Source organism: Ciona robusta, chromosome 9, assembly GCF_009617815.1.
Source record: "Ciona robusta chromosome 9, ASM961781v2".
NCBI lineage: Eukaryota > Metazoa > Chordata > Ascidiacea > Phlebobranchia > Cionidae > Ciona > Ciona robusta.
In genome coordinates, this window is record NC_143243.1 from 6,042,755 (window position 1) to 6,069,031 (window position 26,277).

The window sequence follows — 26,277 nt, forward strand, 5'->3', positions numbered from 1 at the left end:
TCAATATGGAAAATCCAGCTTTTTCTTGGCAAGTTAGACTGCTGTGCTAATAATGTGCTTCTAATATGTAACAAAAACCAAAAAAAAGCTAACCCGCCACACCACCTAGCCACCTAGGTAAAATCAATATATGTTAATCTTGGTCACAGTAATGCATATATTCCGTGTCAGGAAAAACACCATAAAACGTAACACAATTTATAACCACTACCCATTTAAAAATTAATAAAAACGAGTTTTTAAAATAAAAATACTTATGCATCATACCTTGAACACAAAGAAAATAATTTTTCTCCAAGTTTTAGCCACTTTAAGTAATTTTGATTAAGAAGTTAAAACAACGAGGAAGTTTATGAAGAAGAACAATTTGTAAAATACACAGTTACTGCAGGTTACAAATTCAGAGCAATTTTTCTTTCACGAAAAATTGAAACATAGGATTTAATACAGTCTTCAGATTGTGTATATACAAATGCTTGTTTTCTATACCAGAACAGTTGACAGTGTACTTGGTGTTATATCACACCTATTCTGCATAAGGTAGTGGGTAACCTTGTGATAAAAGGCATCAAAATAGAGTTAAAAGGCACAGGTATCAACCACAGAAAACAATTGTTAATATATGAAAACGTAAATATGCAATATAATATATACCAGTAAAACAACATTTGAATGTAAGAGAGAAATGGATTGTCTGTCTTTTAACAACAATAAAACAACATGTTTCGTGACCTGAACAGTAACAGAACATTTCAGGAAAGGCAAAAGATAAATCAATTGTTGTCTGCAGTTTGGGGTGTACAATGCAGAACAGATTTGATTCCAAAGCCTGCAAAGGCCCATATAATCAATAGTTGCCACAGCAGAACATTTTGAACCTGACATGGCAACATTAACAGAGGGTTAGTTACTTGGAAAATATAGCAGCAAGCAAATAAAACAAAAGTAAAGCGATTAACCATACATGAAAGAGGGAATGTCTGCTAAAATGCTCAAACATGAACAAGAACAATATGATAACCTTGGCTATTAAATTATTTCTAAATGAACAAATTCCAAATAAATAGGCTACACAAACTTTATGTATATGCCAACAGCTGTGTTTGGTTTACCAGTAACAAGTGCCTAGCCTTTGGAGTAAAATGTGTTTTCACTTGGCAACTAAAACATTAATAAAACTATCCAGTAAGTTATTGGCAGTAACCAATGATGGCAAACACACTAAATTAACACTAAACTTCATATTACTCTCTGACCTGTGCCCCATATTACAAACGTAGTGGCACCAGCTACATTAATAAGAGCCATGAGTGTAAACACCAGTTCCCATGTCCCAGATACGTTCAGAATACAACCAGTGATGTATACACCCAAAAACGAAGTTATTGCCCCAAAGGCATTCATCACACCAAATACAGAACCGGCATGGTTGGGGGCGATATCTTGGGGATTAACTAAGACCCCACTGTTATGAAATGTCTGCAAAGAAACAGCAAGACCTGCGCACAGAACAGCTGTCCAAAACTCCTTGCAAAATGTCAAAATAATAGAAAAGATTCCACTACCACACATAGCAATACATTGATTAAATTTTCTAGTAAAAGTAACGCTAATATTGTTCTTTATAAAACGTTCACTGAGCCACCCAGCAAAAACACTTGAAGGAATGGACATCATCCATGGAATGACATTGTAAATCCAACCTTTCTCATTTGGAAACCGTTCATGGAAAAAAGTGGGAAGCCATGAAAGCAGAATGAAAAAACAATTGTTCATGCAGAAGTGAGCAAAAATAACAGCCCACACTTGTGATTTGGAAAATATGATTTGCCACGGTACCGAGTCTGAACTTGGTGGCACAATTGGCTGGGAGTAAACCATACTGTCTAATGAGATCACAGTGTTCTGTCGTTTCCTTGTGCTGGTCCACATAAAATACGTCCATGACAGTGAGATTAAACCAAGTACTTGAAACACCCTCTTCCAGCCATAGTGCTCAAGCAGTATTGAACCCACCCCACCACACAGGAGAGAACCAAAATTACCAGCAGCGAGAATCACACCCATTGGCAGTGACCTTTCTGATTCTGGAATTTTTCGAGCAAGAAGACTTATCATAGATGGGTAATGTACTCCCTGCATCACACCCAATGCTATTCTCGCCAAGGTTAAGATAAATATGGAGCTTCCAAACAACATGTGTAAATCAGATATGTTAGGTGTTAGCAATGTTATTGTTCCCCAGGACAATGAAGACATAATAAGCACCTTGTCACCCCCAATTCTGTCAGCAAAGTACCCTCCCAATACTTGAGTAGTAACATAACCCCAAAAGAAAGAACCCATTACAGCACCTAAGTCTGCTTTGTTCCAACCAAATTCTATGGAAATTGCAGTCGCACATACAGGCATAGCTACCCTAGCAGCAAATAATATGGAAGTCAAAACAAAAAGGTAAACAACCCATGTTTTGCGCGCTTCTTTAGTCCAGTACTTTCCTTCTCCCTTGTTCTCTGTTCGATGGCCATTCTTGTTCAGGAGGAAATCCCTTTCAAATAAATTCATTTTGATATGGACACGCATTATTCCCTGCTTCCATTGATCATGGTGTATATATCCAAAACCACCTTGCTCATAAGCATACAGATTTAGAATACAATAATACTGTTTGTGCTATCTTGTTGTAATCAGTATGTATATATTAGGTCTAAAGAAACAAACAAATACAATGTATTATGCACATTCGGGAGTAAACAGAAAAAAAAATTAGACAGTTTTAATAAAGTGGTGCTAGAACTATTCTAAATAACCAGTTGAATTATCAAATTACATAGTTACAATTTTATTAACACAGCTACCTGATCGGTTGATCCCATAACAGACTAACAGTCAAGCATTTTAAAGTTTGTTTCTATATTTTACATGTTTATTACTTTACCACACTATGTTAGACATGATATTTGCCAAAAGTATGAAGCATCTACCAAAACACACAGATTAACAAGCAAGAAACTGACTCAAATTCGAGTGTACCTTATATTCTGTCCTAATCTTCCGAACAAATTCTTTCTTAGCAAGGTAAATTGATTGCAGCAAGTGCGGTGTGAAAAATATACCTGCACAACTCGATCAAAATTGTGTTTTTTTGCTTTTACTCCTTTTGAAATATTTTCATGCTATTGTTTGGTATGACGTAATATAGTATCTTCTCTTTTCTCTAAAAGAAAAACTACGTTCCAGATGAGTGCACAGTGGTGGGGTGACTAGTGACTACCAGAGTCGTAAAAACACCTATTTCTATGGCTCTGGTGACTACCTTCGGTTCCTTGCGTGACTACGTAAGGGGGTTAAAATAATTTTGGAGTTCCCCAACTAACTTGCATAAACTCATTGGCTGGTGCGTTAGAGTTTATCCCAGTGGTAGACGTGTCGAAAGTTTAACCGAAGTCACATAACCAAGAGGGTTCTATCAGAGATCTATGGTTCATCAATTTAATGGCATGGTCTTTTTCTTATACTTACGTATAGGAATCACAACATACTGTATCTTCTGTTGGTGGAAATATTGGGGTTGATATTTTAAATACAATTGATAATGTTTGTAAATTCGCATCTATAATCATATGCTATTTTTGTGAGACAGCGTTTTACTGCCTTCTTTGACTTGCGTTTATTTCCAGACTTTTCGTTCGTTCGTTCATCGACGCAGTTTGTATTGTTTGAAACCGATTTTATTAAATTTTTGCTATAGATTGTAATTATGTAACTCCTGTTTTTATTAGCACAGAATGTTTATCATACCCGTTGCCAAGTTCTAATGCCATTGTAATATTTCAAAACGATACACTAAGACTATAGACGACATGTAACAAAAATCGACATTGCCTAATAGTAGACCATGTGGACAGCACTTAGCAAATTTTACCGCAGCTCTACCGGTTTCGATGCAAATGTTTAGTAATGACGTAATTCAGGAACGCGTCCAAAATATGTTTGTTAACAGCACATGGGTGGGGTGATCGTTGCACCACTCGCACCTTGGTCAAAAACCCATGGTCTTAAAATAACCCCGAAGTTTCCGAACGTGGGTTCAAATGTCAAGTACAAAATGTTGTTTCAGTTATCCACATACCGTATCGGACACTATGCAGCAATATGTTTATATAATGATTGGTCTAAATGTATTTTGAAATTAAAAAAGTACAGACTATAATACTATACTTTATTAAATTTTTCTAGAAATTTTTATAATCTTCTTTGTTTCTTCAATTGATTGCACACTTTTCGCCCGTTAAAAATGGAATCACAGGTAATTGTGTATTTATTTTAAATGCAATTTTATGTTTACGCTGTTTTTCAGTATAGTCGAATAGGAGATGCATTAATTAAGTTTTAAGATTTAGCATTCCTTTTTATAAATGCTAATCAATGCTTTCATGTTATCATTTTGCAGCTGCAGCTTGATCTTGCGGAAGTGTCACAACTGGAAAGCACAGTTCGAAGAGAACGACTGAAGAAACTTCTTTCTGCGGAAAAAACAAAGATCGAAAATGAAATTAAGCAACTTTCAGCTGTGTCTGCATCAGCTTCTGAAACCAAATCACCACCAAAACCTAAAATACCAACATCAACAATTACTTCATATGGTATGACTGCAGTACTTTGTGCAATGCACTGTTGAACTGCCCTCACAAACTAACCAGAAATATTTACTTTTATCTTATTCCTTCATGACCAAAAGTTGGTGCATTACAACCTTTTCATTTGCCTGCTGAGCAACAACACAAAAACTTCCTCAATCCTTCGTCTTTTTCCTCCAAAAAAATGGTCACAACACCACTGTAGTTCATAACCCGTTAAACTTTAATGCATTTTATCAACAGCTTGGGACCAGACAGAAAAATTTGTCAAGATCTATGTATCCGATTTAAAAGGAGTACAAAGCTTAGACACAAGCAATGTTTCACTGAATGATGTAGGTCTTCATTACTGCCTACTGATTCGCAATCTCAATGGGAAGAATTACCAGTTTAACGTACCTAAGTTAGCTCATGAAGTGGAACCCCCAACTTACAAGGTTTGGACCGTGTGTACACCTCCATGCAAAACAATGGAATCTTAAATGTTTTTAATCTTTGTCTGATAGGTTTTCTAAGTACCAATCATAATGCTAAAATAGTTTTTCTTGCCATTCTCCGACACTGTGACCGTAATATTGACTAAAATTTAATGCAAAACTTTGGTCACTTGATTAATTTTTTAAAAAATCTCCAAACAACAAATAATTTTTACTTATATGAAAAAACCTAATACTTTTAGTTAACAACTAACAATCAAACCAAATGAAATATCCACTATTGATTTACTATCTAGGGTTTGAGAAACGTTTGTTTAACAGAATTTATTGATTACACAATGATAGAAAAGACAAATCAGCTATTAAATAATTCTATTTACTCAATGTACTTTAATTTTCCAGTTAAAAACAGACATGGTTCTCATTATGTTCAAGAAGAAACAGCAAGAGAAATGGGAGGTTTTGAGTGAAAAAGACAAAGTAGCAAAAGCAAATAAGGAAAACAATTTTAAGTAAGTAATTTAGACCCATTTGGAGGCAAACATTTGCTGTGTGTGTTTGCAGTCTGTTTTTCATTTCTTTACATGGTGTCACTAGAGAGCTTGCACATATTTGTTTAACGAGAAACTGTTAACTACAGCATAAGTTGGGCAGTAATCCAAAGCATATTATATATGGCCCTGGGCTACATATTGGAAACATGTAATGTTTACTCCAACTCAGTACTCAGTAACAACAAGTGCAAATTGCCTTGTTCATTAACAAAAAAAAATTAAAAAAGTAGAAAATATGATTGATACTCAGTAACTTACTTTATTCTTACGTGGCCGAAAAATGACAGTTGTTATAACACGAGTGTACACCTCCTGCCAGCTTACTGTTACCATATATGTTACTTTGTGGGCGATTATTTTTCCCTTTTTTTATGTATGGCTGATAATTTGGACAACCCATTAATGACCACTGGGTTGGAGCGACCAGTACAGATGTGCAGTGCACAATTCTATTTATAAATGCTTTTGTTTGCTATCTATTTTCATTTAAATCCTTTTTAAATTAAATCTATTATCTTAAAAATCAGTAGTTCAGCTTTAATTATTTTGGTCTGCAATAAAATTAATTTTTGTATCAAAAATATATTTCACTGATATTCTAATGAATTTCCTTTAACAGACCAGACATTGGTAAAGAAGCAGATCCGTCTGCTGGCATCATGGGTATGATGAAAAAGATGTATGACGAAGGAGATGACGAAATGAAGCGGACCATCGCAAAGGCATGGACCGAATCTCGTGATAAGCAAACGATGTGATCAGCAGTGCTTCCAGTTTTAAAACCGTCCGCCATTGTGGCGTTCTGTCTTGTTTAGAAAAAACAAATTATCGGGAACACTAAATAACTTCAGTCATACCTTGATAAAAATCTGATTAATTAATTAATAAATGTGTAAAGCAGTAATGTTTAAAACCACCATGGACTGTCATTTTTCTCGTATTTACTGCAATTGGTTGTGCTAAGACGTGTGCTTGTTCATAAAAGCCAGCATTGACAAAAAGTTAAGAGCCATTTTGATTTAACTTTATAAATTAGGCAAGTCACACATAACGTCAGTGTTTTTTAATGGCTATTGGCGGGCTATAATCATATAATCACGTAAAAAAGGAATTTTTGGAACTGCCAAGAATATTTTTAACGGATTAATTGTTCTTTTTAGCTTACATTCCGTATTTAAATATGGTCAAACTGCACGACATTTAAAATTATACAAAAGATGTAACACGTTTATCAGGATTATCTAGTGTACACCAGATAGGGCTAGGAACTTAGCATTGAACGCAATGTATTGTTTACCTCTTTACCCTAATCTAGATTAGGCATCTTTGATTACCAGGATTATACGCGCTACAAAGAATGCGCGCCGTTTAGAACTGTGTAAACGGATATCGCTATAGCACGTTATGTCCCATATTTCCTAGTCGTGGTTTTAATAACGCAGATTTAGACACGCGAGGAGAGGTTTATATTTATTCTTTAATTTCTTTGCTTATAGTAAGATCAGGTTCGATTGGGTACGTTCGCTCCTTTCACTTCATATTTGGCAATAAACAATGAGTATTTACAGAATTATGTAACTTCAGCCCCGCGACTATAAAAGAACGTTGTAAATAAACAAAACACCGGAAGATGGGATTTAGATACTAACAGTATCCCATCTTACCTCAATCATCTAATCCTAACCTATCCACATTTCGTTGTACAGTAGACCCGCAAGTCGTTCTACATTTCGTTGTAAACCAACAAAATCCCATGAAACTGCGCGAAAACACGTCTCTGCGTAGTCGAAGTACCTAAGCTTGGAAGTGCGTGATAAAACCTTGCGCACTCTCCGCTATGATGTATGTTCGCGGATTTTAACACCGAGTTGTTCAAGTATAAGTGGCTCTTACGCGCTGTGTTGATAACAACTTACAGCCTGTAGTCTAGACGAGCCTTATGGCAACGAAATAACAACTGCTAAACCAAAACAGAGAACCTACGATAGCAAAACAGTGACACCGGACGTTACGATAGAGCCATGAGATATTTGTGGCTGTTGTGAACAGTTCCGCTTGTCCAGGAAGAGATATCACGGGCAAGCGCGTGTATTTCCGCCCAAGCAGCAACAGTAAAGCGGTTTTTCTGGATCGGGTACCATGAGATACTTGATACACATTGCAACAACATGTTTAAGATTAATGAAAAGATAAGTGTTTAAAAGTTAGAAGATGTATTTAGAATGATACAGGTTAAACGTGTTAGTGTCTGCCTGTCGATTAGAATATGGTAGCATTCTAATTCCATTAATAAGCTTAAAATAATTTCGGAGATCGTACAAAGAACTGATTAATTCTCCTTTAAACCACAAGCAGTGTATCATGGAAAACGTAAAAATCCTTTTTTGAGATGTCTTTGTATTCCATTCCCGTGCAATTAGATTCTAAGAAAAGTAGTTCTGGTGAATGCTTGTTTACTTCCATAAGAGCAGTTCGTGTATACAAACAACAAGGGGAGGGGGAGTGAATGCTTGAGTATACAAAAGCACAAAGGAAAGAAAACACCGGAAAGCGGGAGGTTATCAAGTTAGATAGACCAGAGTATACGCCTCGGTAAAAGCAGCAATACTTCTGTCCAAAGTTTTTGATTATTAAACTGCATGTCACTTAGTCGGTACTGTATAACCTGCATGACTATATATATTTCGTAATATACTTAATAGATTTAACCATATAGATCTACTGTACAGTATATATATATATATATATATCTATATTACACGCGCGATGTGTAATATACCACGCATACGCGAATTTCTTGGGAGCAACTTAAGGTTACCATGAGGTACTTATGGGTATGCTCGGATATGACAATTACTATATAGTGACGCATCTGAGTTATAGAAATAAATGCGACCGGTAGACACACCTACGCATGACCTTTTGTTATTAAAGTTGCTGCAGTTTCACTGATAACACACCAGGTTACGGGCGGCCAGCTAAGAATATCAAGCGCCGCAGGAATGCGAACGACGCAGTTATTAGTCATAACCGATCCTTACGTATGGAGTATAGTCAGAGGTAAAGCTAGCCAGAAAGTTCATGTATGAAAAAGGCAAGGCGGTTTGTGTTTATAAATAGAATAAAATCAACGTGGGTTTCAATAAATACACCTCGCGAGAAGAGGCAACTACTGCTATGCATCTATCAACATGATATTTATTCAGGTGTAAAGATATATGTAGCAGGTGATATATGTCTAGTATTATGAAACAGTCAGGCATAATTACGTGTCGGAATACAAGAGTGCGCACATCACACGATTTAGGAACAGTGATGCTCCATGTTTGTGTTTATTCGTGTTGTTTGCATATGAGTTCTTTACATCCTTGCGCATCCAAATTACCTAACCCGATTTCCGGTACGTCACGAAAATTGTGTGGAGTCGCTTCGCTAATATATATTAGCAGGGGGTCATTTATGTGTTTACGCAGCAAAGATGCTGCATTGGTGCAGAAAGCAAAGTATAATCAATGCAATTACTTTCTTCCCCCCGTTTTCTCGCAATTTGCAAAAGATGGTCACTACATCTATAGCGATGTTGATACAATTTGCGAAAAAGTAGAATGCAGCAACAAAATTCTTAAAACTTTTAAAGAACGGAGTATAAAAGGTCGCGTCATGACGGTTAATTAAACATTTAATAGGTCATTTTTTTGCAATTATAAACGGTTTAGACCAAAATAGAACAGTTTGGGCTTTACCATGAAATACTGGGGTGGTACGCACTGCCGGTGTGACAGACACTTACGAAGAAATTGAAGAGGTAAAAAGGTTTGAGATATATAGGTAAACGCACATCAAATTGTTTCGTGTTGATATATTTTTTAAGTAGCTGAAACAGTTGCACAATATTTTGCAAACAGCGCGGCAACGATTTGCAGAGGTAAATAGCCCAGTGGGTTTCCTCTGTATTGGGTCAGTGCGTAATCCGCTCTCATTTAATGCACCATTTTAATTAGAAGCTTCAGTCAGGCAATTTGTAAGCGACGTTACAGTACAGCCGACGGTACCATTTTTGTAGATGCAGACATCGTGTACGTGTTTATCAGACAACAGTGCTTTGGCCTATGCCCGATTAGGTGTACTTAAACAAGACCACAGTTCAGCCACAGACAGTTCCGGTTTCCTATGGAACTCGTGTGGAACATAAAAGTTGCAGCGACAACTGTTCTAGCACCTCGAATCAGACGTGTCGATAAAATTAGGCGTTGGTGTCTGAGTTTCACCGTCCTTTAACAACGCTATAGCTACGTAATACGCACACCAGTTTGCGTATTGCGAACTTTAACTTACGATGGGGAGATTTAGCGTGATAAAGCGTGTAAGAATTTTCATTGACGTATGACAGCGGCATAACGTGGACTGAGTTGCTCTATTATTGCCTTGTAATGTAAATTTAGAAATTACACTACAGCGGTCCGACACTTTTTATATGGTTGACAATGTCATAAGTTTTGTAAGCCATTATGTACCGAGGCGTTGGCTGGTTTAAAAAAGAAATAGGATAGGCCGACGACGTACATTCGGTTTATTTGACGCGGCGGTTTTGTTGTCAGTCACGGCCTAAGCCCGTGTGAAGGTATTAGCCCGAAATTGTCTATACTAGTGCAACGATCCATACAGTCCGTACCGGACAGTTCCTACTACCCTAGGTTTGTCGGAATTTGCGTCTTGATTAGTTAACTGTCTGCTGAATTTATTGGACAGCATTCTATGTGACTCATTCTCTCGGGCGGAACCTTTTTCTAGTGCAGCAGCGCGATCGAGTACTAGTTTGTTTCTGTTGTTTTTTGCAGTTTAAACCAGAGCACCCATTTATGTCAATGCGACAGTTTAGCCTTAGCACATTATACCTGATGCTAGTCAAAGAACAAAGATGTCAGTTTATATTTGGTTCTACTTGCATAATTAGTAACCGAGTGATTGATGTGGTTATTTTGTGGGTGTATGAATAGTACGTAATACGTATCGCGGATTTTTTGAACCTATGTCGTGCTGCTACATCATGTCAGCTTATATAGACACTAAACTATAAAAGATGGCAGTTTGATTGAGCGACAAAATTTACATAAATTTTATAATGACGGATTACATCACTCTCGCAGCATGACTTTTCGAAATTATTTAAAAGACAAGAGATGCTTGCTGGGTAGCAAAGGCTTCTGTGCATTTGCTATGTTGCAGCATGTGATTGTCTTTCGCCCTCGTATAAAATACCATTAATATTATAATGATGTTTCCAACCATAGCCTTATACAACACTGTTTCTATGGTAAGCTGATAATTTGACGTAAAATGCTAAATAAATAAGCCCTACCGACGCAATTGGTTTAAAATTCAGGGATATGAAAAAAATATTGGTAGTAGGCAGGAAAGATGGGACGTTTTACAAAAATCAAGATATTATAGTCTTTCAAGTTCAAGTTGTTACATTCAAATAAACGTTTCTTGCTTCCGTTCCAGGTCTATAGCTATAACATAATATAATATAAGACGATCTGCACATGTCAGTTTGCTGATGTTTACCGAAATGAATTCTACGACAGAATATAATTTGACGATGGGTACCAGTGTAAGCAACTTCATGCACTTAAAACCTGGTAAATTATTTTTTAAATGACGAAATAAACCTAACATGTTCATGTCACACAGATCTGTGTTTTTTCACAATGCATAAAATATAGATACATGTTGTAGATCTCATTTTTTGTTTGTTTTAATAGTATTGTATTTACTGGTATTCTCTGTTTATGTGTTGTAATCTGTTTGTTCTGTTTCCAGAACCACTATGTTTGACGTCGAAATAGGTACAAATTATAAGCTTATGTCTGTGGTATTGAAGGTTAATCTAAGGCCGATAATAACCTTAACTTTTGTCTTTGTTTTTATGATAGATCCGAGGACCAAAGATTGGTTCTTGGTGGACAACCCAACGTACCCGGTTGCGATTGTACTGCTGTATCTTGTCTTCTGTTTCAGCACCGAGAGTATAATGAAAGACCGCCCTGCAGTCAATCTTCGATGGCTATTTGTGACATATTACGCAGTCTGCGTTCTGCTTTCAATCTACATATCCATTGAGGTGTGTATAAGTATGATAAAATATCTCACTGGCGCCTTAGTGTAACCGCCTCATTCACCAGGCCCTACGCTGCTATATGGGCTATCAGTTTACATACATTTTGCGGTGAATTGCCTTCCGGAAAAATCGATACCACTAAAGACCAAACTGGTAGGCAACGGTCGGTGTTATTGTGCTTTTCAGTACTAAATCATATACAACGATGAAATCATTGTTATTGCCGTTTTAAAGTTATGTGGTTATCAGTAATAGAACAGAAAACTGTTTCATTAAAGCCGTGTTAAAAGAATCGAGGTTTAATGGCGAACCTATACGTCGCTCTGGGAACTCAATTATTCGCCCTGTAATTTGCTGGCAACCATATTTTGATTTTCTTTTAGATTTTAATTCATGGATTTCCCACTCTGTATAACGCGTTCTGTCCTGCCATCACTCCAGCTTATCAGAACAGCCCATCGGGTATGAGGGTAAGTTTTAAATGCCAAATCCTAGCTTCTCGTTAATCGCGTACCTCGGTCTATTAACGTGTAGCCAAACCTAATAACAAAATATAATTATGCAGAAGCTCATACATTATGTCACCCAATTTAAGTCAATGTGTCACTAATCGATGATTTGTTACTAGGCACCTTATATAAACATGTATATATATATGTTACTTGCTATTATGTAAACATTTTATCTCATATGAACTTGTGTTTTTTTATACATAATCATGTTCGGACAGGTTTGCTCAGCAGTGTGGGTCTTTTATATGACGAAGTACTTGAAGTTATTTGACACAGTACCACTTATGCTGCAGCGTAAGTTCGACCGAATCAACTCCTACCATATCTACCACCACTGCAGCATGACGCTTATGATATGGTTCCACGTCAAATATTACGTAGACGGCCCTGGTGCGTATATAGTTGCACTATAAATACATGCACTGTGTAAAATTACTTGGTACACGAGATTTCTTTACAGCAACTGCACTCCCGTTAAACCTATATACCCGTGCCATTACGTTGTTGCCATCGTAACAAAGACAACGTTCGTGTATTTCCTGAATGTTTATAGTTTAGGAACTACGCACAGCGTCGGTTAAAGTAAGCCGTTAGCATGGTCGAACACATTATTGTAAAATGTCGTGACGTCATGGGTATGACGTAAGCCCCCGACCGCGAACCATCGATCATTTTATACAGACGGCCCGATATTTAACTGTTGTATATATATAATTACTTGGATTTTAAGCGAACCGGAAGACAAACTGCTTGTTTACCTGTCTAGATGTTCTCGGAATTTTGCTGAATTCACTCTTTCACATCTTGGTGTATGGCTACTACGGGATGAATGCATTCGGGCCAAGCATGCGCAAATATCTGTGGTGGAAAAAGTACATTATCAAAATGCACATGGTAAGTTAAAACTGGTACAGTTGTTATATGAAACGGAATTAAGGCTGCAGAAACAGTTTTAGCGTATAGCTGCGTTACTCGATTGAGTATTTAAATTTTATGTTTTAAAAATTTTACGACTAAAAATAAAGCACACAACGATACGCGTCACGCGCTGGACACATGCGTTTGACCACGACATCAGAAATGTCTTTTCTAGAAGGCAATAAAGCCGCCAAGTGACCTAGTATATGCTTGGATTACAATTTATGAGTTAATTGGGACCCGCCTTATGTTTATGTGAATTTCACCTAACTTTGAAAATCGCATCAGTAAACCACAGCATGAAGTGACATGAGTATACTAAGAGTATGTAGGACTGGGTTCCGCTTGTGAAATTAAATATAAATAAATGGCATAACTAAAATTGCAATTATTGAATACTGGTCGTGCATACTAATGGTCACGTATACGACCTAAAAATAAAGATTTTTTGGCGACTGGGTGACTGTTGTGGCTTGTGATTGTTATGATCTGTCACTACCGTGGTTTTGCTAATTTAAAACAGGCGTATAGCATATTGAGAACGTGTTTGCCTTCCGTTCTCAAACTAGTTGAAAACCGGACATTATAGTTCATATTGTAGCATGTATCTGACAACCAAGTCTTGGATAACCCACAACGTTTGTTGCATAAATGTTCAGCGTATGTATTGCGGAAATTATACACCGTGGGCTAATACTTGTGGGCACTCAAAAAGTTCACTGCCTTTTGTTGTGACACCGATTTACTCAAAGCTATTTACGTTATTGGTATTCTTAATGTAGGGTAATATTGGACCCTTCTAGCACATAACACAAACACTCTGATCGTGTTTTAAGCAATTAACAACGGTCTATGGGAGTCAGGAGGATACGGTTTTATAATTCTTTGAATGTTGTTTGAATGAATGAATGTAACTTACTTTATCCTCGCGTGGCCGGAAAACGACAGTCGTTATCACACGGGTTTAATACCTCGTGCCAGCTTACGAGTTGCCATGTATGTTACTTTGTGGGTGATTATTTTTTTGGATTTTTTCTTTTGTTTATGTATGGCTGATAATTTGGACAACCCATTAGTGACCACTGGGTTGAAGCAATTGTCGTTAAGTGTCTTGCCCAAGGACACATACGCCCACAATGGTAGCAGCGACGAGCCTTGAACCCATTACCTAATGGTTACAGGCAGGCGCGCTAACCACTACGCCACGGCGCCCGGTGTTTACCACCAAATGGGACGAGAAATTGGAATGAAACGATTTCCCATTTTCCCCTCCCTTGACCCTTCTAATATATTTATAAGTTTATGTGGTATCCTGTATATGCACTTTTAAAGTTCTTATGGTTGTCTTGACTTAACTGATATAAAACTGTTTAGGTGGAATTCTGGACCATTATTTTAACCGACATGTATTATGCCATTATTAACTGCAACAACAAAGGCTGGGTGCACTTGGGAGTTGTCATCGATGTGTGCCTATTGACAGTCATGATTCTTGCGGTCGGTCACCCAAGTTCAACTGCGGACCCGAAGGAAAAGCACGACTAGGACAGCAGTAGGCAAGAACCTTGAAGGGACTCAGCTCTAAGTCAACTTAAATTACGTCCTGATTCTGCAATGACGTAGGCGCAACCAAGTTGGCCCACATGATACCTATCCGGAAATAGAGAATGAGTATGCTAGCATTGTGATGTGGGTGAAGCCTCGAGCAAGCTAGCATTGTGAATGTGGGTGAAGCCTCGAGTAGTTGTAATGCACGTGCCGCGTGTTTAATTCACCGAGTCGTCGAATATTTTTCAGTTCAATCATCGTTTTATATTTTCATTTTTGTTCGTACTGTGACATCATCGTTTTGTTTGTACTTTTAACTTACACATGTATGCGTTATTCTGCCCAAACAATCGTTTTATTTAACAAACTTCAACGCTGTTTCTAAGCCACATGCTTTTAAGAACTCATGCTGCCTGATATTAAAGATGTATATACGGCTTGCTGTGTGCGAACTGCCAGTATTGCCCATAAATAAAACAGTGGGCCATCTAATAGTTTTAACAAGATCATAGCAATGTGAGAATAAAATGCGGGCTGGGATTAACACTTGAAGGCGTCAATCAAGGTGACCGTGTGGCATTTTAGTACGTTATATATCGAGTGTGGGAACATTCAATCAACTGTGTCGGTATATCAATCAGATCATAAGCTTAAAAGTTCCCCAGTGGTTTCATCCATTTGGGCAAGAGCTTTCTAGTGGTCGCTGTCATGCCGGTTACGTATTCAATGAATACGACCTCGGAATTGCCTCAATCTATCTGGGAAATAGTAGCTGTCAGATCGTATCAATAGTCCTGGGTTTGTGGTCTGGTGTCAAAGGATTCCACTGGGAAAGACTTGCGTAGCGGTTTGCCAAAGAAACAGTTGGTATTAAAATAGGGAAGTGATTAGAATTCCTCGCCTGTTAACGGTGTACCGGAGAAACGGAGAAACGAACCTCCGTATCGAAGGTCTTGTTTGTTGTGATCACCTTTAGTTTAGACACTGACTTGACCTGTAAACATTTACCACAACACAACGGCCTAGGCAGCTTTAAATCTGCCAACGGCCTTGGCAGCTTTAAATCTGGTAAAATGTTATAAACAGGCAATACTTTGTTCATTAAAATCGACCCTGGGAAAACCCCTACGTGATAAAAGCTTTAACAGCCACAGTTGGCTCTGGTACTCTGGTCTGTAATGCAAAGGTACGGTAGAAAGGGGAAGTGTTACGTCAATGTTTAACGCCCAAACGATTGTTTTAGCGCTTTCGCTTCACAATAGCCTTGGGCGTTAGTTTTATTTGTGTTGTTTAGCCTGCTAAACGTCAATTATTCATTTATTCATTCAATCAAGTGCTTGATAAATATCTGGTCATGTACGGTCACATTTTGTCATAATTGTTATGCTTTTAAAGTATTTACCACTAGATACATTTGTGTGCTAGGTTGAATGGAAGGCTCCTTACTATAATCTTTTAAGATTATAGATTTGTTTTTCCAAGTCACATTTAGTAGGTTTTATATTGGTTTATGACTTTATATACAAAGTAAGGACCTTCTAACATTCTTTTTGTAACAGCCACTTACAAAATGTTGGGTATAAACTCATGGCACCAGTGTAGCATTTTCATATGTCTGTATGTAGGCTACATGTTTTATATTTTCAACCGAAAGTCCTTCTCATTTGTAATTCCTAACATTGTTGAGACCGATGGTCTAAACTCTGGCGATGTGGGTACAATTCTCAGTGCCCAAGCTGTGGCCTATGGCATTGGAAAGTTTGTAAGTGGCATGCTGGTTGATCGGTTTAGTGCTACTAAACTGTTTTGTGCTGGTCTTTGTCTATGCGGTGCATCCAACATTTTGTTCAGTGTTTCACCACCTGGGTACTTCAGTGTTTTGTGGTTTTTCAATGGATTGGTTCAGGGACCTGGATGGCCATCATGTGCCATAATGCTGAAAAAGTGAGTAGCATACATTGGCCATTTGTTTGCTGAATTTGGATTTTGTACTTGCTACTTTTTATTAACTAAATCAAGAGGAACATTAAACAATACAAAATTGTGATCACTGTAATCTCAGGTGGTTTTCTCCAGCTGTATTTGGAACACTTTGGAGTTCATTGAGCACATCTATGAATGTTCCAGCAAGTTTGGGGCCAATTGCTTGCTCAGTATTCATTGCATGGTCAAGTGGGTCTTGGAGACCTGTCATGCTATTTTTTGGGGGTGCTTCCATCTGTGTCTCATTTGGATCACTCTTTGTACTTAAAGACAGACCAGAAGATGTTGGTCTGACTTTGGAAATGCTAACAGGTGAGAAGAAGATAGCAGAAGATCAAAAGAAGAATAAAGAGTCTACAATGACCAAATCAAAACATTCCACATGGTCAAGAATTTTATCTAGTCCTTACACTTATGTGGTCTGTGGTGGGTTTCTTGTGAGTCTAATAATCAAAGGAGTCATGTGTGATTGGGGCTCTTTGTATTTGATACAGGTATGTTAAGACTGGGTTTTCTTAATAAAACTAGTTTAGAAACCCGTTTTTCAACTGCAGTTATCATTAACAAGATCATGCTGATAGCTACTTTTGTGTGTTGACACTTTCAGCCTTAAATTCTTGGTAATTATGCATTTTTCAAAATACTCTAAGTGTATCAACTGTTATATTTTTACAGGAAAAACAAGGAGACCAGTTCCTGACAGGTGCCTTTTTGGGAACTTTAGAGTTGGGTGGTGTTATTGGAAGCATAGCTTCAGGTTTGTATACAGGATTTAAAATTTTGGAGTTTTTCTTATTTTGTTATACTACTTTTCAGGTTACTTAAGTGACGTAGCTGTTGCAAAGATAGGAATTAAGCAAATTGGGCAACCAAGGCACTTTGTCCTCTTTGTGCTATTCCCACTTCTGTTCTTATCTATGTATGCATTGCGTGTAATTGTGACAGACTTGCCCAGCCAACAAACCTTTGTCAATGGACTTGGATTTGTCCTAGGATTTTGTATGTATGGTATCATCAGCCTTGTTGGAGTACTGGCTTTGGAAAATTCTGCAGATGACATTGCAGGTATGCATGTTTTTGTCGTTATAAAGTTAGGCATCATTTATAACGAAGCTGTTCATCACATTACTTTATATAGAATAATTTCAAAACTTTTTGTATAAAAATCTATTCACAGGCACCACACATGCTTTTTGTGCTCTCTTGGGGAACGTTGGACTTACATTGGCAGGTTTACCATTCTCTGCGGTCATGGAATACTTATCCTGGAATGGCGCCCTACAACTGTGTGAACTTTCCATTATTATTTCGTTTCTTTTGTTTGTTTTCGCCCAACGATCAAGTTGTCGTATTGGCGACCAGATCAAAGAAGACTAGCAAAATTTTAAATGATTTACTGTGTTTTTAGCTTAGTTGTGTTTTCACATTGCCTGTGTATACGTATATGGTTTTAATGTGCAATTGAATATTTATTTATTCTAGTTTTAATTTTCTGTTACTAAGACTGAACCTCGTAAATGTAATTAAATGTATGCAGCCTTAAAAACTGTTTACACTGTTAAATCTTCAGATAGCACTTGAACTGTGAGACTCTTGTACACGATGATGGAACGCCTATATTTAAAATAAAAATAAGCCGTGTTGATAAACTATACATGCCCATTTATCGTGTTTTAACCTGCGAAATAGCAAACAAAGTTTAGATAAAAAACTTACATTTAACCGGGGACGATAAAATTACCGCTCATGAAATTGACGGGTGAGTCTGCTTTGAGGTAATTTTTCTTTTTGCCAGCACGGATTTTTCGGTAAGCATGTTGTAAATTTAACGGTAGATATTGCCTAAAAACAGGATTTATACAGCATTGATGCAAGCTAAACTTTTAGGATAAATAAGGGAAATCAATATAGCTGTTACGGCGCTAAAATTTTATTACGAAGCTTTTTAGTAAACGCTTATAGCATTATGTACGGCGTAGCAAACCAAATCCCGAGAACTTGTGTCAAGTTTTGATAGTTTCAAGTTAATATGTGTTGAAAGCTCAGTTTATGAAGAATGGTATGCATTATCAATGCTTCGAATTTTAACGAAACGTATTTTGTCTTCAGTACAAATTCTGCTTCACAATGTCGGCGCATCTGCAATGGATGATTATCAGGAATAATTCCTGTCATCTGATCAAACGAAATGATATGCAGTTCACCAAGGAACAAAACAACCTGAGGAATAAGAACAGTTTCAGGTACACAGAGATTTATTAATGGGCGTGTGTACTGTGTAGATTGTAAAAAAACTATTTTCCCGCAAAAAAAACAATCTTTTTAATCTGAGCAGTACATTTTGCATTTAAGGATGTTTTAAATGCTCAAAGTCGTATTAGGTAGTTTTACATCGTCCACTGAATTGGCAGTGTCAAAACGCACCCATTGTGTTATAGAAGCAATTTCAAAGTGCACGGTTGTCGTTTCTTGTAATATCTCTGATTAGCTAATGTTATTTATCTGCAGGCGAAGGCGCAAAGATATTACTGTTAAAAGTGTTTTCTCAATAAAATTTGTTTTGTATTTAACTATTCCTATTCGTATAGTTCTTAACTGTTTAAGAGTTTTGTATATATTGTCAACATTTTCTTAAATTCCCTCATACAACGGCCCACACTGAAGAGATAATATGACTAACTACAACATTTTCCCCCTAATATTGCTCCTATTGTACAATCTGTATATTAACACTGATGGTCCTTTTTGTAAGAATAGACACCACCACCACTGATCCATGCAAAACTTAACCCAGTTATCTAGTTGCGATATTGTGTATTTGTATGTGATATTAATTACGTGTATTTAATCTGTTGCCAGACACCCATAATATCTTCCTGAGTTACTGTATAATAATTGTTTATTCTGTGAAATTTGTGTTTAGATACAATGGTTTAATCCACAAGAAAACTGTTGGAGTTGAAGCCGATCCAAATGGAAAGGGGGTTGTTTTGGTTACCAAGAAGCCAAAGAGTATGTTTGTATTGTGGTGTTTTTATTTTACGTAGTTTGTATGTTTAAGGTTGAAATAATGTACTCTGGTTATCTGAAGTAAATGTAAAGGCATTAACATTGTGATAAAGCTTAGCTACCACTGTTGTATGTATCATTTGGCAAGACACTTAATGGCCAATGTTACAACCTAGTAGTTCTGTATGTGTTGTCTAAATCGTTAGTCATACTGACTCATACATAACAATTATTGAAGTATATTTGCCCAATAAGCTACGTGGCATCTCCAGTGTTATATCCACTGGCATTGCCTGGCAAAACAGGATTAATAGGTTTCTTTATTAATTTAATGTTGGAAATGTAAAAACCCACTTGCGTTTTCTATAGCCATTTTTTCAGTATTTAAGATATTTATTTGCGTAACAAAATATAGTACGGATGTTTTTATTGTTATTTCAGTGGTCAACAAGCCAGGCCAATCTGAGAACCGCACTACATTAACCAAGGGCGGGCGTAGAACCATTCGTACCATCAAGAGAACAATCCGTAAGAACAGTTACAGAAAGGATCTACGTATGGCTGCCATTCGTCGTGCCTGTGCTATCATGAAGAGCCAAAAGGCAGCAAAATAAACCATCAATACATATAAGTTTGTTTGAATCTGCATTCATATTTTACCAGATATTTACATACAGGTACAGGACACGTTATGACATTTCAATATAGATTAATTTCACTATGTACATTATGCAGAACTAGTTGAGATATTTGTCGTGGCCATCCTGTTGGTTTATCGTTCGTAACCTTTGTTTTGGATGAGAAACGGGTAGTATTATTCGGCAAGGTTGTAAAGATCTAATGAAGGGGCACGTATCATTATAAAATAATTTGTTATTCGCGTATAAAACCTATACCGTCAAGTTTAGCGGCCATTTAAATACTTTGTGTCGATGTAAACAGCCACTCCTGATTAGACCCCGAAGAGATGGAACTTATGTATCGCCATTAAGACTTATTCGACAAAAACGGGGGTATCAGGACATTAACGTGTGAAAAACAGTTGTTCGACCCTTGTGGCCAATAGCAATCGCGAAAAGAACACTGACGTGCCCACCAAGAACAGCTGTTCGACCTTCGTGCCCGTTACCAATCGAGAAAAATCCAAGATGGCGGCGCCCATGGGAAAAGGGTTTGAGGCATTTTCACGATTTCTAAAGAATGACCATGTTAGATACGGTAGTGCATTTTTAAGTTTTATGTTTTTGGGGTGGGTAGGACTGCGAGAGTTCGCTCAAGTTCGCTATGATGTTCATAGACGCGGTCGGAATATGGAATTTGAAGAAGAGGCGAAAAAGTTCGGGCTAAAACGACGGCAGGTAAAATCCGTCGAGGATGAATACGAGGAGATGAAAAACAAAGATTTGGATAATTGGTTCAATATTAGAGGGCCCCGGCCGGACGAAAACTCAAAAGAAATGCAAGAGGAGCAACGAAGAAAGATTTTGGAGTCCCAAAATGCTACTGACTAAAACAAACACTTTCACGTTTTATTTGCCACTGTGCTTGGCAATTTATTTCTTTTAATATTACTATGTTCCAACAATACGTTTGTATATGCTACCATTTTCATCATCTTTACAGAATCATACACTGTTAAACATTTTGTAAATGTATATGTGGTTGTTGGTCAAAAATCTTTAAAAAAATGGAAACTAAACCAGAAAAGTTCATTCTTGTGACAGGAGCCACAAGGTAATCCTTGACATACCTACCTATTACTTCTTTAAATTAAATGTGTTTATATATTCCAATAATCAAATTAAATGTGAAATTTTTACCCCCAATACGGGAACAGTAATGTTAGACCTTTGGTAAAACATACAAACATCCACTTTGATGTATAGTCTGAAGTTTGTAATTTGTCATTAAACACTATTTGTAGTTATTTTTACTTCAGGTAACAATGAAACTTTTTGCAGTGGCATCGGTCTTGCATTCGTTAAAAGATTGTCAATGGAGTTCAAGCGAATTTATCAGCTTCATATCTGCATTGCTTGCCGAAACATGACAAAGGGAAATGTTGTGAAAGATGAGTTGGAGTTTCGACACAAGGGAGTGACGGTTGATCTTGTTAAAATGGATGTGAGCAACGTCCAATCTGTGAAATGTGCAGCAGAGCAGATAAGACATCTGTAAGAAATTACAAAGCGAATTTGGGTCCAATTTTCATTTAACATAAGAAATTTACCTTGACATTGTATAATAGGTTTCCTCTTTTTATTGTATAAAAGTTAGTTTTCGATTTTAATCAAATTTAATTCCTTTTGTACAGTTACACCAGGCTTGACTATGTATACCTGAATGCTGGCATCTTACCTGTATCGAAGTTCCATGTTCGCTATGCTTTGAATACCATGTTTTCCAAGTAATTTGTGAAATAGTTAATAACTTTACAGTTTATACTAGGTTTTGAAATATAATCTGTAACATTTTAACACAAACCTAACTTAATGGGAGTAAGAATTGGTATTCCGAATTGTTAATAATTGACAGGATTGTGTGGCAGTTTTTATTTAAATTTAAAGATTGTTTCGAAAAAATTAAAATGTTAAGTCATTTATCTCAATAAAATTTGGGTGCTCACTGCTCAGCATAGAAGATTATCTAAAGACAGTGGTAACCATGCACACTGTTTAAGAGATGTTGTTTTCAAAGGGATGTGCTTCAAATGTTCAAGACTGGGTTAGGAATGTTTACGACAACTGATGAAACAACAGAGGAAGGAGTTAAATCTATATTTGCTACTAATGTTCTTGGTCATTTTGTTCTGGTACTTTGAAGTAGCATTAACTACTTGCATTAGAATGGTGCTTCTAACATTTTACTATGTAAACTTAGTAACTTATAAACGGGAACAAGGTGTTTGAAATAGGGAAGTCATGTTTTCTTTGCAATAAAAAGGAAAATGCCTTAAGAATTACACCAAACGAATTTATTTTGCCCAAAATCTCCAGGTGAATGAGTTAATTCCGGTTTTAACCAGTCAAAGTGAGGACCACCATGGTCAAGTCATATGGACTACATCATCGAATGCATCAAAAAAATCGTTTAAACTTAACGATGTCACATGTCAACAGGGGTAGGTATTTTTTCTACTCTGGTTTGTATTAAAAAAACATTATATTAAAAATATCTGTTAGTAAGAGAATAAAAAAGTAAAACAATCTTTTGAAAATTCTTGCAATCTCATCTTATACATTCAATTTTAATTGGCTTTTAGTTGTTGTTGTGTTTATTTCTTTTAACATTATTTAGGTCTCAACCTTACAGTAGTTCCAAATATGCCATGGAAGGTGTAAGCATTGAAATGAACAAGAGGCTTAACTCATTGGGAATCTACAGGTAAAACATTTATAACTAAATAAATATTGGCAGTTATTGACAATACACTTCAGGACCTAACACAAGTCATTACTATATCTAATGCTATATACAGACAAGTTGTCAACTAGGTGTTGACAAAGTGTATTGGGTTATCAAATACATAGCATTTAAGGTTTATTTTCTAACAGCTTATAGTTTGAAATCTTTCACCCACTTTGTAAAAAAATCATAAAAAAAGCATATCCAATTATTAGTCTGTTTCACCCAGTTAATATGAACATCAAATGTTTTTGCAGTCATGTATCTGATCCTGGCACTGTCAAAACAAATATCACTAAAGGAGTTGTAGCAGAGTGGTTGTGGTTTTTTCTTATACCTTTCATGTGGATGGTAAGTTAAAGTTTTAAAACTATGGTCGGTAGTACCTTTTGATCACATTTAAGCATCTCTATCCATATACAAATTTTCATTTTTTTTTTAGTATTCGGAATATATTTGTTTCTGACTCTAAGTATATTTCTTTGTACAACATGCAGCATACATGAACAAAATGTTTATACGAAACAACACAAGCTATCAATATAACTTAACAGCGTTACCTTGGAAATACAAAAAAGTATTTAAGTTTACAGACACATTTGCATAATTCCACCAGGTTAAAAATGCATAAGAAGTCGCAATGAATGATATATTATTTTTATTTACAGTTACGGCTGTTTTTGCCGAATTTTACCATCTACCCATACAATGCTTGTCATTCAATGGTGTGGCTGTTCCAACAAGACCCAGAAAAGTTAGAGGACCGGTGCCGCTACTGCAGTTACACCAATGTATTTAACACAAATTACATTCACACAGAAACACTGGCACCGTCCCGTTTTGAGTCGGAACTTATTTATGATCAAGTTAAAAAAGTTTCCAAACGTGTTTGCTCATAGCAGCACTTATGACTACCCAGATTATTACATTCTATTCTTGTTAATATTTATTGTTCTGCAGTGTCATAATTCATGTTAAAAGTTCGTGTCATTTCTGCATGACAGGAAACTATTAATTTTTTGTGTCAGTCAAATCATATGACAACGTACATGCCAAATCATATAGGCTGATAATGCAATAGATGTGTAGAAATTGGTGTATGTGTCATGTACTGTGCATAAGCATAACACATCACTGTTATATTGGTTTTGTATGATTAATATAAAATAAGTGATGACAAATTTTACTCACCGAATACAAATAAAATTTAAGATATTAAAAAAAATTAAAATTATTTACACAAATGTTACTTGTTTCATTTGTTCCACCAGAACTTTACTGATGATAAAAAATTGTCACTCCTTACACACTAGTTGATGATGTAAGCATGTAGGAACCAACAGGACTGAAGTAAAATGGGGGGAATTGTTCCCGAAGGCTCATCTCGCACATAGTGCTTCTGCCATCTCCGAAAGTGCTGCAGCATGAATAGTGTTGCCATGTCAGCTTGTTTGACCTCTTCTTGCCTGTTGAAGTGAGGTCAAGAGCTAGGTGGTATTCGATGTCCGACACTATGAACTTTTTTAGATGTCGGTCTGTACGACGCCTGCTGCCGCCTGAGTTGCTCCTTGGCAAGGTTTCAGATTCTACATTCTTGACCATGGCAGTCACTTTCGCAAGCTCTTGTTTCTCCACATGATTGATGTGGGTCTTGTAATATCCAACACGGTATTTAAGTTGGTGTTGATTTTCCAGAGTTAATTTATGAATTACTTGAGATGGTGGGTCTGGGGTGGTAAAAACGATCATTTTACCATTGTGAAAAAATCGTATGTACCTGAGATATATATGAATTTTAATCTGTAATATATACTTCAGTGGCTGCATCAAATATATGACCATATTATAACGCACATAACATAGATCAAATTCCAATAACTTTATTATATAGACTTTTTTACCTGTAATATTCAACAACTTGGATAGGTTCATAAAATGCATAGAGCACAGATGGGTCTCCTTCACGATAATATGTAACCTTGCTTATGTAGATCCCATCCCAACGAACGTGAGGTTTTTCAATAAACATATTTCTCCATGAGGAGTAGCCCTTCTTTGAGTGAGTAGTCCACACTTTTTCACATGCAGATCTCCATATGGTCTCATCTCTAGCGTAGATATAAAACTTCCGGCAGGTCTCTGAAAGAGCTTCTAAGGACTTCATGTCCAAGTGTGATGAGACAACATAACGAAATATCTTGTTGATGATTTCCGAAGGCAGCTGGGTTAGGAAAGTATTGTGTTCTTGACTGGAACATGACATACTGCTGAACCTTTGTAGCAAATCACAAAATTCGCTCCCACAGTTTTCTTCCTCTGTTGAAGATGACAGTGAGCATCCCTCTGGTGCTGTGTACGTCAGCCTACCTTCCACATCAGGATCAAGTTGCAACGCATTTCGGTAAAACTTGATTGCTTCCAGCATTCTTCCTTCCCTTTCTTTTTCAATTCCTTGCAGAAAAAGCTTCTCTGCTTTTTCATGTTTCTCCGATGAAGTCCCGGCCACTTCCGTTTGATTTTCTTGCTTGCGTTGTACTTCTGTTTGCCATTCCTGACGAAAATTCTCTAGAACCTGTTCATGGTTCACCTCCTCTTCACCATTGTTGTCTTCCATCATCTCTATGTGTCTTAATCTTTAATTTATTTCGTTCTGAACTTTGTAGCCTTTGATTTGTTTTGTTGGGTCAGATCAGAATTCTAAAGCCTTCTTTGTGTATTTTAATACCTAAATCTTCAAATCACGGTCAGAGAATCGTAGTAAAACTTTAAAACAATCGTTGCACTGGGCCATCGGTACTTGAATCTGAATGTTGCAGAGAATTTGCATAACACTTTAACGAACTCAATCTAAACAATTAAGATAAATCTACAAAACATTAGTATGACTCCGTTACCGCAGTGTTATGACTTGGATTACTAATAGACAGAAAAATATTTAGAATTAGATGATTCAACTGACACATATAATGCATCGAACTACTTACGTGAACGACCGCACAGAAACGCACCACTGCCTACAATTGCATTTGCTGTCGCAATAGTAATCACGAAACGTCACGATTATCTCATTTTGACGTTTGACGTACCACGACACACGAAAAACAATTAATAACTTTACCAAGCCACTGGTGTTTTTGGTGTCATACGACC

At 36.8% G+C, this 26,277-nt stretch overlaps 8 protein-coding genes across 10 annotated transcripts; 6 read left to right on the plus strand and 2 right to left on the minus strand.

Annotated features, from left to right (window-relative positions):
- Positions 1 to 113: 113 nt before the first annotated feature.
- Positions 114 to 3,239, minus strand: LOC149731639 (voltage-gated purine nucleotide uniporter SLC17A9-like). The gene has a single exon (XM_089884551.1). It carries the CDS (start codon positions 2,581 to 2,583, stop codon positions 1,240 to 1,242), a length of 1,344 nt encoding a protein of 447 aa, XP_089740677.1. The 5' UTR covers positions 2,584 to 3,239; the 3' UTR covers positions 114 to 1,239.
- Positions 3,240 to 3,707: 468 nt separating this feature from the next.
- LOC149731640 (calcyclin-binding protein-like) lies at positions 3,708 to 6,862 on the plus strand. Its single transcript, XM_089884596.1, has 5 exons — positions 3,708 to 4,309; positions 4,454 to 4,646; positions 4,884 to 5,077; positions 5,480 to 5,589; positions 6,251 to 6,862. Exons 1-5 carry the CDS (start codon positions 4,298 to 4,300, stop codon positions 6,387 to 6,389), a joined length of 648 nt encoding a protein of 215 aa, XP_089740722.1. The 5' UTR covers positions 3,708 to 4,297; the 3' UTR covers positions 6,390 to 6,862.
- A 4,240-nt stretch (positions 6,863 to 11,102) lies between these two features.
- On the plus strand, positions 11,103 to 15,167 carry LOC149731641 (very long chain fatty acid elongase 4-like). Of its 2 annotated transcripts, none has more exons than XM_089884590.1 (6): positions 11,103 to 11,273; positions 11,568 to 11,755; positions 12,136 to 12,222; positions 12,483 to 12,654; positions 13,031 to 13,158; positions 14,557 to 15,167. In XM_089884590.1, the coding sequence occupies exons 1-6, from the start codon at positions 11,192 to 11,194 to the stop codon at positions 14,725 to 14,727; spliced, it is 828 nt and encodes a 275-aa protein (XP_089740716.1). In that variant the 5' UTR covers positions 11,103 to 11,191; the 3' UTR covers positions 14,728 to 15,167. The 2 variants fall into 2 exon arrangements, with proteins under 2 accessions (XP_089740716.1, XP_089740718.1); XM_089884592.1 differs by lacking the exon at positions 11,103 to 11,273 and adding an exon at positions 11,370 to 11,480.
- A 144-nt stretch (positions 15,168 to 15,311) lies between these two features.
- Positions 15,312 to 18,365, plus strand: LOC149731642 (glucose-6-phosphate exchanger SLC37A4-like). Its single transcript, XM_089884552.1, has 5 exons — positions 15,312 to 16,674; positions 16,793 to 17,207; positions 17,389 to 17,470; positions 17,530 to 17,778; positions 17,891 to 18,365. Exons 1-5 carry the CDS (start codon positions 16,301 to 16,303, stop codon positions 18,088 to 18,090), a joined length of 1,320 nt encoding a protein of 439 aa, XP_089740678.1. The 5' UTR covers positions 15,312 to 16,300; the 3' UTR covers positions 18,091 to 18,365.
- A 33-nt stretch (positions 18,366 to 18,398) lies between these two features.
- LOC149731643 (large ribosomal subunit protein eL28-like) lies at positions 18,399 to 20,353 on the plus strand. Its single transcript, XM_089884601.1, has 4 exons — positions 18,399 to 18,521; positions 18,823 to 18,956; positions 19,637 to 19,725; positions 20,164 to 20,353. The coding sequence occupies exons 2-4, from the start codon at positions 18,841 to 18,843 to the stop codon at positions 20,334 to 20,336; spliced, it is 378 nt and encodes a 125-aa protein (XP_089740727.1). The 5' UTR covers positions 18,399 to 18,521; positions 18,823 to 18,840; the 3' UTR covers positions 20,337 to 20,353.
- A 149-nt stretch (positions 20,354 to 20,502) lies between these two features.
- On the plus strand, positions 20,503 to 21,347 carry LOC149731644 (cytochrome c oxidase assembly protein COX16 homolog, mitochondrial-like). The gene has a single exon (XM_089884602.1). It carries the CDS (start codon positions 20,871 to 20,873, stop codon positions 21,231 to 21,233), a length of 363 nt encoding a protein of 120 aa, XP_089740728.1. The 5' UTR covers positions 20,503 to 20,870; the 3' UTR covers positions 21,234 to 21,347.
- LOC149731645 (3-keto-steroid reductase/17-beta-hydroxysteroid dehydrogenase 7-like) lies at positions 21,315 to 24,371 on the plus strand. The gene is made up of 8 exons (XM_089884579.1): positions 21,315 to 21,456; positions 21,684 to 21,896; positions 22,037 to 22,129; positions 22,420 to 22,534; positions 22,719 to 22,843; positions 23,020 to 23,106; positions 23,385 to 23,478; positions 23,796 to 24,371. The coding sequence occupies exons 1-8, from the start codon at positions 21,410 to 21,412 to the stop codon at positions 24,024 to 24,026; spliced, it is 1,005 nt and encodes a 334-aa protein (XP_089740705.1). The 5' UTR covers positions 21,315 to 21,409; the 3' UTR covers positions 24,027 to 24,371.
- LOC149731646 (F-box only protein 9-like) lies at positions 23,581 to 26,255 on the minus strand. 2 transcript variants are annotated; one of them, XM_089884567.1, is made up of 3 exons: positions 26,112 to 26,255; positions 25,029 to 25,930; positions 23,581 to 24,904 (listed from the first exon to the last, which is right to left on the minus strand). In XM_089884567.1, the coding sequence occupies exons 2-3, from the start codon at positions 25,742 to 25,744 to the stop codon at positions 24,430 to 24,432; spliced, it is 1,191 nt and encodes a 396-aa protein (XP_089740693.1). In that variant the 5' UTR covers positions 25,745 to 25,930; positions 26,112 to 26,255; the 3' UTR covers positions 23,581 to 24,429. The 2 variants fall into 2 exon arrangements, with proteins under 2 accessions (XP_089740693.1, XP_089740692.1); XM_089884566.1 differs by lacking the exon at positions 26,112 to 26,255 and having other exon boundaries at positions 25,029 to 26,047.
- Positions 26,256 to 26,277: the final 22 nt, after the last annotated feature.